Below are 10197 nucleotides of genomic sequence, written 5' to 3' on the forward strand. Positions count from 1 at the left end.
TACCACACCACCGGGCTGGCCCCAACACAGCTCATTTTTGAGTCTTGAACCCTGTATCCTGCTCCCGCAACCTGACAGCCCATTGCACTTGAGCTAAGGGAATCTTCCTGGACTCTGACCTGAGCTGAGAATGTTGTAAGCAAGCAAAGGTCCCAGGGCAAGGGTAAGAGACACTCAGGAGCTGCAGATCTGTCTTCCAGGGGACAGGACTCCTTACCCAAGCTGGTTGGGGGTCTGTTCAGCTGGTGGCTGAGTGCTGGAGGTGGAAGCGCTGGCCTCTGCCTATCTGTGGGGCCGCCCAGCCAGCCCGCCCTGCATTTGGAGGGCTAGGCTTTGCAGCTGATGCTCTTGGCTGCTGAGGGGCTCCCTGGAGGCTGGGCTGGGCTGGGCTGGACTAGGCTGGACTGGGTGTCAGGGGCTGGGCTCAGCGAAGGATGTTTTGTGAGTGAGGACAGATAGTAAAGTAGCATTACTGCCTGGGCTCTTTCCTACCTCTCGGGAGGGCCAGGCTAGAGCTATTTGCTACCGAACACCTTTTTTTTATTAACTAAACATCCCACCCATCTGGGCAGGAACAGGCTGAGGGCCTGACAAGCAGGGAGCGAGGCTCCTACTGCCAACAATCAAAGATTCCACATTTCCATGGGATGGAAAGAGCCCCTGGAAGCCAAAGCCAGCCCCTCCCTGTTCAGCAGTGAACACTGACACCAAAAGCAGGGAACGCCAGAGAGCAGCCTGCAGTGAAAAGTCGGAGCTGTGTGTGGCAGGCGGACACGGCAGCAGAGAGCAGTAGGGAGAGTAAGACTCAGAGGACGTGTTGGGGCATGGCTGGGACAATGCAATTCCTGGCTTGGCTAATGGTAGCCATCTGCCTCCTCCCAGGGGTGACCACAACCCAGCACTATGCAGGTACCGGGGCTTCAGGGTGGGGTGGATGGGAGCCAAGGAAGCCTCCCAGCTGACAGCAGTCACAGTTGCTTCTATCTGAGCCTAGCAGGGCCTAGGAACTGTGGGCATGGTGGGTACCAGTGCTAGAGGCGGGTAATGGTGTGGGCCCCACCCCCAGAACCAGAAAGGTCCAGGTGAAGCAAAGGGAGACAGCCCTAGGTGCCCTCACTGCTGGCCCTGGACAGAGTTGGGCCCTGGGCTTATTCTGGATGATGTGCAAAGCAGGACCCCTTGACTCGCCCTGGGTTTGGGACAAGCATTCCAAGGGCTAGGCAGCACCCCAGGGTGGGGGATGAAGGAGCTGCAACAGACATCCTGCCTTGCCTGGCCTCTGCCTTGCACATGATCACTACTGAGGAGCAAGCAAAGGGTAGGTTCTTCCCAAAGGGGTCCTCGACCTTTTGGGAAGGGTCATTGGCACTGTTTTAGGTCACACTGTCCCCAGATGGTTGTAGGGAGGGGAAATGGGAAGTGAAGTGTCTTGTGACCCACTGGCCTGGAGCTCTTGGCCAAGGGAACTGCAGAAGTTCGAGGAGGAGTGCTGGACATTTGCCGAGGTGGTATCTGGGTGTGGGATGATGATTTTGGGATCACAAGACCTGTGCTTGGGAGGGTGAATGTCAATGTGCACGTGTGTGTAGGGGGAGGGGGCACGGGATGGCATTCCTGCTCTTTTGTAGATAGAACAATCTCTAGGCACCCCTCCCAGGCAGCTGAGGGACACTTCTAGGAGGCCGAGGTGTTCAAGGTGGAGCTTGGCAGCGGCCTGACTCCTCTCTGCTGCCCCAGGGCAGCCCATGAACAGCGCCAGCGTGGGAGGTGGCCTGCAGGAGCCAGAGGCCCCGGAAGTGATGTTTGAGGTCTTTCCTCCAGCCTGGGACATGGGGGTGGGAGTGTTCAGAGGTCCCTAAGCTCAGGGTTGGGAAGGGGGATGTCTCAAGCTGGACCTGCTGGGGGAGGAGGGGCAACCCAGCATGGGTCCTACTGCCTGCTTATGCCCCGCTGGCCCACTCTAGCTCCCTGCCCTGCCCCTAGGCCCCAGCCCACCCCTTACATGGCTCCCCTTGCAGCTGCTCTGGGCTGGGCTGGAGCTGGATGTCATGGGGCAGCTGTACATCCAGGACGAGGAACTGGCATCTACACGTCCAGGCCGCCGACTCACGTTCCTCCTGCAGCGCCACGTGCCCAGTGACGTGGAAGGTGCCAAGCAGCAGCTGCAGCAGTTCCAGAACCTGCGGAAGGGGCCTCCTCTTAGCCCTTGGGACTTTGAACATCTGCTCCTCACAGGCCTGTCCTGTGTCTACCGGCTCCACAAGGCTAGAGAGGCTGAGGAGAGGGGTCGCTGGGCCCAGGTCTTCGCCCTCCTGGCACAGGAAACACTCTGGGACCTGTGCAAGGGCTTCTGCCCCCAGGGCCAGCCCCCTTCTCTGGGGCCCTGGGCCTTGATCCTTGACCCCTTCCCCTGACCCTCCCCCAGCCAGACCCATCCTGGGCAGAGACTTCCATCTGGCACCTGCTTCATCCCACTGTGCTCAGGCCTCTGGGCGTGGCTTGTACCCTGGATCCCAGCTTACCTCTCTCCCATCTTCTTCCCTGGGCCCTGACAGGCTAAGAACCCAGACTCTGGGTCCCAGGCAGCAGGCACAGAGCTAAAGGCAGGACTTGCAGGCAGTATGTGTGTGTGTGTGTGTTGGGGTCAGAGTTGAGAAGCGTGTTTAAGAGATGCTGAAAGGGAAGCTGCCCCCAAGTAAGGCCAGGTCAGACCCTCCAACTCCCCCACGTGGCAGTCCATGAGTGGTCCTGTGGACTCTACAGGACCTTTTAAGTGCTCAGCACCCAGTCCTAATTTAGATACTCTTTTTAAGCCCAACCAATGCTCTGGGGTCCCCGAGCCTCCAAGTTCCCCATTTGGGCTAGAAGAACAAAATGGATTTTAGTTCAATCTGTTGGAGGAGTGGAGGGAAGAAGGTGGAGGAAATGTTTTTTTGGTCCATCTCAACAGGCTCAGATGAACACCTCAGAGGAGGGAGTGAGGCTGGGAGGAGATTGAGAGAGACAAGCTGAGGCTGGCTGGCGTAGCCCTGCTCCTGTGTAGCTGTCCCATAAAATGTTCTGTTCTGGCCTCCTGGAGCCTGTGTCTTTCTGTGTCAGAGGAAGCTGTTTAACCCTTGCCCTGAGCAAATCACCCTCCCTATCCTGGGAGGGCGGGAGTCGGGCAACCAGGTGTTAACTGCTCATCCCATTCGCACGCCCTGTGGAAGAGGAACGTGCTGTTTCCTTGAACCCCAAGCCCCCAGAGAGGTAGCAGGTTGTTGCTCGTTGTCACAAAAAGGAATGAGCCAGACCGTAAGAGTGACGTTGCAGGTCAATGAGGAGGAGTTAGACAGAGGGGACTGATTAGAACGGGACATGAAGGGGAGGCCCACAATGGGTTAGGAGAGTAGGGTACAAATCCCCACCTCCTGGTCCTCCCAGGGCCTGATAGAATCCTGCCCTCTGACCCCTGACCCCGACCCCGCGCCTGCAGTAGTCAGCGCCTTCCCGCGCCGCCCCCAGACAAAAGCGTCGCAGTCAAGACACAGGGCAGGACCCCCGGGCACAGAGGCGCCCCGCAGGCCCACTTTATTAGCAGGGTGCAGCCGCGCCGGCGGGCGCTCGGGCCGCGGCCCTGGCTGGGCATGCACGCCCCGGCTCCTCCCGGGCCGGGGCTCAGAGCTCGGGGGGCCCGAGGCCCGGCGCGCCGGCGAGGGCGAGCTCGGGGTACACCAGGAAGCCGGAGAAGGTGATGTACTTGCCGTGGTTGCTGTAGGCGCCGTAGCCGTCGTGGTCGTGGCTCAGCAGCCAGACGGCGTCGCCGCGCTGCAGCGCCAGCATCACGCTCTGGCTCTGCATCTCGCGGCGCCGCGACGCGCCGTCGTCGTAAATCATGGCCTGCACCTCGTCCCGGTTCTTCATCAGCTTCACCGACAGCGTCTTGCGCGGCAGCTTGCCCAGCGTGAAGGAGAAGAAGTAGGCGCCCGGCAGGCGGCAGCGGAACACGCCGGCCGCCGCGTCGAAGTCGCCGCCGATGTTGACGAGCTCCGTGTCGAAGGCGAGTGGCCGGTGGCGCGGCCCGGGGCCCGCGTCCGAGCCCACCAGGCTGCGCGTGCGCGCCACCGAGAAGGCCGAGCGCGGCTCGGGGGGCGCGGGCGTGCCGCGCGCAGGCGCGTCGGCGTCGGCGTACACCAGGTAGCCGCTGAAGGTGGCGCCGGGCGCGCCGAGCGCGTACTGCGGGGCGCCGTGCAGGCGCAGCCACACCGTGTCGCCGTAGTCGAGCTGCAGCATGGCGCTCTGGCTGGCGGCGCGCTGCGCGCCGGGCCGCCGCTGCTCGTCGAAGGCCAGCGCCTGCACCTCGTCGCGGTTGCGCACGAGCATCACCGACAGGGTCTTGTGCGGCGCCTTGCCCGCCGTGAAGGAGAAGAAGTAGGCGCCGGGCACGCGGCAGCGGAACTGGCCGGTGGCCGCGTCGAAGTCGCCCCCGATGTTCACGTACACCTTGTCGAAGGTCACCGCCATCTCCGCCGTGCCCTCCAGCGGGGTGGTGCGTGCGGCCGAGAAGGCTGAGCGCAGCTCCGCTGAGCCCGGGGCCGGGCCCAGGGCCCAGCAGGCGGCCGGGCCCAGCAGGGCCAGCAGGAGCGGCAGCATGGCGCCTGGGAGGGGGGCGGCAAGGGGGGAGAGGAGAGTTGGGCAGGGCCGCCTCCAAATGCCCCGAGCCCCGGACTGGGAGATGGGTTCTCTTCACAGCCCTGCCCTTGAGCCACAATTCCGACACTGTTTCCTACACACCTGAACTAGGTCAGTGGGTCTCAGCCTTCAGCGGGCCAGCGTCACCGGGAGGGCTTGTTAAAATACATGTCGTTGGGCCTCCTCCCCAGAGTCCCCATTGATTAGGACTAGGATGAGGCCTGAGAATTTGCATTTCTAACAAGTTCCCCCTTAACGCAGATGCTGCTAGTCCAGGGATCACACTTTGGGAACCATTACATTAGGCCCATGACTCTTTTTTTTTTTTTTTGGTAAGCATCGAACCCGTTTGTTAAGTGAAAGTGCGCACACCTATACCACAGACACAAGCAGAAATGCTTTGATTGAAGTGGCTGGGTTTACCCCATCCCTTTTCCCTTGGCACCCAGGGGCCCCGGGAACACAGGGAGTGGTCAGGGGGTCTCTGAGTTTCCTTCAGCCACCGGGTTGCTGCATTTTCCTGTGGCTATTCTGTGGTCCTTGGCCTGCCTCTCACTCAGGCGCTGGCTCTTTCTGATGCCCTCCATCATGGCCACTGTTTCAGCCTCCATCTGGGCAGGAAAGGAAATAGCTGCTCCCTGACCCCTTTCCTGGCCTCTGACCCCTTCAAGGGTCAGCTCCCACACTGAACCTCTGGACTCCCCAGGGGTCCTTCTTGCACTAAAGAGGCCAGAACAGTTGGGCTTGAAGGTAGCTCTCTCCCCTGCCCCTTAAATCAGAGTAAGAGAAAGTGACTCCCTCCTCTGGGCTTGGGGGCTGCTCTTTGAGGGGAAGCAGGGAGTCAGGGGCTGCTGGAGATAGAGAGGGAGGGCAACAGCCCCAGCAGGGCTTTGGCTAAACCATGAGGTCAGCAGCTTTGTTCCTCAGTAGCGGGGAAGGGGAGAGAACAGACCTGAGTTTGGGTTTTGGCTTTACCACTTATATGCTGTGAAACCTTAGGCAATTTCCTTAGCTACTCTGGGCATGGCTTCCTCTGTGTACATGGAGAGGAGACCTGCCTCTCAAGTTTACTGTGAGGATGCTCTGAGTTAACAGGTGTGAACAGGGTTTATGAATGGCATTGCTGCCCAGGTGTGCAGATGCTTCTGCCCTTGGCCTTGAGAAGAACGATCTGATCAAGTTCTTGACATAAGGGATTAGGGAACTCCTGCTTCCTGGTAGGGCATAGGCTTTAAGGCTTGAATACCCAAAGGCCCTGAAGTGCAGACAAAGCGGAAAAGAAAATGAGTTGGCAACAGCCTAGGATGGGGGCTTCTACAGGGAGTGTGTGTAGCTTTGTGTCTCTTAGAGACACTGGGGCCTGCTGGGAAGTGTTGCCAGGTGCAGCTGTGCAGACGTGACCTACACAACAAGGATGTTCACCTGGGGGAGGTGGGTCCTGGCATCTAGCCCATGTTCTGCTTGCCCAGCTGTGTGGAGCTGCCACACCTGGGGAAAAGTGTGGCTTTTTCTAATTCTCATACTAAAGACCCAAGTGCCTAGCCCAGCTGAACACTCTCTCCCTCCAGAGGCGGTACCTTTTCTAGTTCTTAGAAAGGCGCCCCATGGACTAGCCGATACCCTTGGTGAGGGTGTGGGGAGGAAGGGGGCCCGTCTGCCGTGGAGAAGGTGTACCTCAGGAGTACTGAGTGCATTCCTTTTACAGAACCCTGGACACATCTGTTCTCATAGCAAACCTGAGAGACTGGTGGGCCCTCTCCCATTGCATAGATGAGAAAGCCAAGGCCCAACAAGGGGAGCCTTTGGGCCCAAGGTCACCCATGGAGCACTAAGGCAAGCCTTCAAACAAGGTCTTTGGGCTCCAAATTCAGCGTGCCTTCCTCTCCACCACTTTTTCCTCCTAGACATAGATATTTCCAGCCAACATGTTCTCTGCCTCAGTTTCCCTTTTTGCAAAAATAGAGGAGACAAGTGGAATGACTCTTAGGATCCAGGGCGAAGGAGAAAGCAAGCAAAACCAAACAAAAACTCGAGCATTTTGCCTTCTGAGAGTATGGGGATGTCTCATCTCTTCCTCACCCACTGCATTCCTAGCAGGTCCTGCCCCAGGAGCACCCTACCCCAGCAATCCCCCTGCCCCGTTGTGCACCCTGCTAGTCTCAGAGGGTCCTCCTCTGTGTCCGTACCCAGCCTCCGTTTCACCAACCACTGCCCATTTTCTAGATCCCTAGGTCCCCATCCCTCCCGAAACCCCTCCCTGAGCAGGGCAGAGGTGGGAGGGTGTCAGGTGGGCATCAGAGTTCCAGGGAAGGAAATGGCTGTTCCTGGCTCTGTCCAAGTGGGGCTCAAAATAGTCATCTTCAAAGAGAAAAAACTGGGATAGAGAGAGCTGGGCTGACCCAGAGCCCCGGAACCGACGGGGGAGGTGCAGCGATGTCAGGCTAAGGGCATCTCAGATGCCCCCTCCCCGACAAGCCCCCTCCCCGATTCCCCCCTCCCTCAAGCCCCGCCAGAACCCCCGTCCCCACCTTCCTTGAAAGCCCCTCACGCTCCCAAGAAGATAAATCCCCCTTTGACAGAAGAAGCCAATTAATCCTTTCTCATGGAAAAAAGAATCCCTCAGAAAGGGCTACCCCAAACCCTCTCTCCCCAGACCTTCCTTCATCCATCCCTCCGGAGTAAAAGCCCTGGAGCCTGTTTCATGAAAAAAAGCTCCCAGGTCCTCCTTTCAGGGAAAAAGGACCCGAAGCCCCCGCGCCATCCCCCGCCCCCGCTCCCGATAAACCAGAACCCTCAGCTCCCCCCGCCGCCGAGCCGCCCTCACCTGGCTGCGGGCGGCGGTCCGCCCGGTTCGCTCCGAGCCAGCGATCCAGCTCCGCGCTCGGGCGCCGGGGCTGCGCACTGCCCGCCCGCGCTGCGGCGGCCCGGCCTGGCGGGGGCGGCGGGGGCTCGGCCGGTCCTCCGGAGCCGAGGCGGGCACCCCGGGGTGGGCGCGGGGCAGGAGGCGCGAGGCAAAGAGGACGGCTTGAGAGCAGCGAGCTGACCGGCGGGAGGAGAGGCAGGGGAGAGGCGGGGAGGGGGAGAGGGAGGAGGGGGAGAGGGAGGGCGCGCCGAGGAGAGGAGGGGGAGCCGAGCCGCAGGGCCTAGGGGCACCAAACGCGGGAGGCCCCTGCGCAGGCTGCGCCCAGCACGGGGCCCTTCCTCGTCCGTGACCACCCCCCCCCCATCCCCGCCCAGAGCTTCGTCCTCTTGGTCTAGAGGGCAGGATTCATTAATCCAAGTTAGCAGATGGGGAAACTGAGGCCTGAGGCAGAGGCCAAACTGGGGATGGCCCAGGGCACCCTGCAGACCAGCCTCCTCCCTGTTTTGAGGAGACGAGACTGGAGCAAAGGCTGGACTAGCCTCTGGGCTGCAAGGACAATGGAAGGTGAGATTTTGGCTGGGACAGATGTCCAGGCTGAGTGGCATTGGGGGAGGGGGCTGAGGGAAGAGAAGGATAAATGGGTCAATGTCACCAGTAAAGGAAGGGCTTAAAGCGGCCTAATTTTTCTTCCTCACCTCCAGATCTGAAAACGCCTATAGCTGGTTAGCAAGGAAGGAGGAAGGCAAAGCCCCCAGACATCAGAGGGTCAGCCTGGGCCCCCTGGGGAGGGGGTGAGAAAGGAGGGGAGTCCTTGGGGCAGAGTTGAGTTTTGGCTGGTCATACTGCTTCTGCAGTGCCTGTAAGAAGGGAGAGGTTCAGAGGGCAACGGGAGAGCGCCAAGGACCTGTTTGCGGAGGGACACTGATGCCCTGCCTAGCTGGGGCTGGGGTAGCAGGAGCCAGCAGGACATCAGGGCTGGGTGCAGCCATCTTCCCACCTCAGCACTCACCATAGGCCCTTCCCATGGCCTCCGCTCTGGGCTTGGACCCCACTGAGCGGGGCTCTGGGACTCCCTTCCTCAGGGCTGCTGTTCTCATGACAGCTGGAGGTGTCAGCCTGCCTGGCACTAAGCAGATAACAGAGTGGATGGCTTTTGAAGAACCCCACACTCAGCTGCCAGCACTGGTGCCCTCCGTCTGCCCCTGGTTGACTCAGGAGGCCTGGTCTCTAGTCTGGACTCTGCCACACACCCTCTGTGCGGCCCCTGAGAAGCCCAGTGCCCTGTGAAACCCCTCTGGAGCGCTCCTTCTGGAACTTTCAAAATTTATGTGACCCTGGTTAACCTAATACAGGTTAGTCCTCCTACAGGTCTGCACAATGATGACTGGCCCATTAAGTTTTCGTCAGGGTGCTAGGTGAATGCTGACATGAATGAATGAATATGTGCCTTAATGGGAAGGAATGAATGGAGGCATTTCAGGCTGGGCATGGGGTGTTTGGGGGCATAGGATGGAGCACCTGTCTAGCCCTATCCGACCACGACTGTCTCCTTCACCAGCCTGAAAAGGCCTATGGGGAGTGCATGAGGCGGGGTGAGGGTGGGACGCGCCACACAGGGATGTAGCAGGAGGGCTGGGGAAGCAGGAAGCTGACCTGTGGCAGCCACAGCCCTTCTTAGGGCTTTGTCCTATTCTGGACCAGAGGGCAGGGCTGCCATCTTGAAAGTGTCTTCTGAAGGTGGGAGGGGAGGGAAGAAAGCAAGACTCCAGGCAGGACAGTTAAAGCCCAGTGGGGACCTGGCTCCGGCTGAAAGCCATTTGACACTTTCCCTGGGTCCACAAAACGTTCCACCAGAGAAGTCAGAGTGGGGCGTGGAAAACAGTGGTGGAGGCAGATGACAGTAGGGTTTGCTTCAGGGGACTGGGACAGGGTGGAGGCCACTGGGAAAGGGATATGGAGAAAGAGGATGCCATGAGTTGGCGGGTGTCTAGGGCAGGCCGGGGTGGCGAGTTAGGAGGAGGTGGCCCAGGGTTCAGAGAAAAGAGCCGTCGGCGACGTCGGCATTCCTGCCTGCTCCCACTTTGTGCAGCTACCACGACACAACAGTAATTTTAAACCTGCTCAGATCTGGATGCTTTACCTGCTTTCCTCCCCTCCTTTCTCATTTCCCCACTCCCTCCCGCTGCTTCTTGGGATCACCTCCTAAATAAACGACTTGCACTCAAGTCTTTGTCTCAAGGTCTGCTTTTGGGGGGAACCCAAACTAAGACAATGAACGATAACTGTGTCTCAAACTGTGCTAAGTGCTTTCTCACATCCATTACCTTATTTAACTTTCTTAACATCCCCTGAAGTAGGCATCATTAACTCAGTTTTATAAATGAGGAAGAAAGAGGTTAATGCAGGGGCTGGATTCAAACCTGGTCCTTTGCCACTATGCTCTGCAGCTCCCCTAATTCTCGGATCCTTTCTAGGCCATTTTTTCATCTGTAAAAGGAGGGATGAGCTCTTGAGTTTGAAGGGAGGCAGTGTACCCAGTTGATCCTGCAGTTAGGCACAGTCAACAAGATGTAAGTGGAAATTATTGGGAGAGAATGTGCTTTAAAGGGACTGACTCATCAGAGGGGCCCACTCTTTTTGCCCTCTCTCTTCTCTTCCCTCTT

At 59.0% G+C, this 10197-nt stretch overlaps 2 protein-coding genes across 4 annotated transcripts; one reads left to right on the top strand and one right to left on the bottom strand.

Annotated features, from left to right (window-relative positions):
• The first annotated feature begins 453 nt into the window (after nt 1–453).
• On the top strand, nt 454–3070 carry FAM180B (family with sequence similarity 180 member B). 3 transcript variants are annotated; one of them, XM_008535527.2, is made up of 3 exons: nt 454–909; nt 1738–1808; nt 2019–3070. In XM_008535527.2, exons 1-3 carry the CDS (start codon nt 825–827, stop codon nt 2412–2414), a joined length of 552 nt encoding a protein of 183 aa, XP_008533749.1. In that variant the 5' UTR covers nt 454–824; the 3' UTR covers nt 2415–3070. The 3 variants fall into 3 exon arrangements, with proteins under 3 accessions (XP_008533749.1, XP_070421263.1, XP_070421262.1); XM_070565161.1 differs by having other exon boundaries at nt 773–909; nt 1629–1808; XM_070565162.1 differs by lacking the exon at nt 1738–1808 and having other exon boundaries at nt 719–909.
• Nucleotides 3071–3519: 449 nt separating this feature from the next.
• On the bottom strand, nt 3520–7851 carry C1QTNF4 (C1q and TNF related 4). Its single transcript, XM_070565158.1, has 2 exons — nt 7496–7851; nt 3520–4637 (listed from the first exon to the last, which is right to left on the bottom strand). The coding sequence occupies exon 2, from the start codon at nt 4630–4632 to the stop codon at nt 3658–3660; it is 975 nt and encodes a 324-aa protein (XP_070421259.1). The 5' UTR covers nt 4633–4637; nt 7496–7851; the 3' UTR covers nt 3520–3657.
• Between the last annotated feature and the right edge of the window lie 2346 nt (nt 7852–10197).

Source organism: Equus przewalskii, chromosome 11 (genome assembly GCF_037783145.1).
Source record: "Equus przewalskii isolate Varuska chromosome 11, EquPr2, whole genome shotgun sequence".
NCBI lineage: Eukaryota > Metazoa > Chordata > Mammalia > Perissodactyla > Equidae > Equus > Equus przewalskii.

Bases quoted from the DNA above. Each gene is read 5' to 3' on its own strand.
- FAM180B (XM_008535527.2), top strand. From the start codon at position 825: ATGGCTGGGACAATGCAATTCCTGGCTTGGCTAATGGTAGCCATCTGC. The intron at 910-1,737 runs GTACCGGGGCTT...CTGCTGCCCCAG, and splicing joins CACAACCCAGCACTATGCAG to GGCAGCCCATGAACAGCGCC. The intron at 1,809-2,018 runs GTCTTTCCTCCA...CTCCCCTTGCAG, and splicing joins CCCCGGAAGTGATGTTTGAG to CTGCTCTGGGCTGGGCTGGA.
- C1QTNF4 (XM_070565158.1), bottom strand. From the start codon at position 4,632: ATGCTGCCGCTCCTGCTGGCCCTGCTGGGCCCGGCCGCCTGCTGGGCC.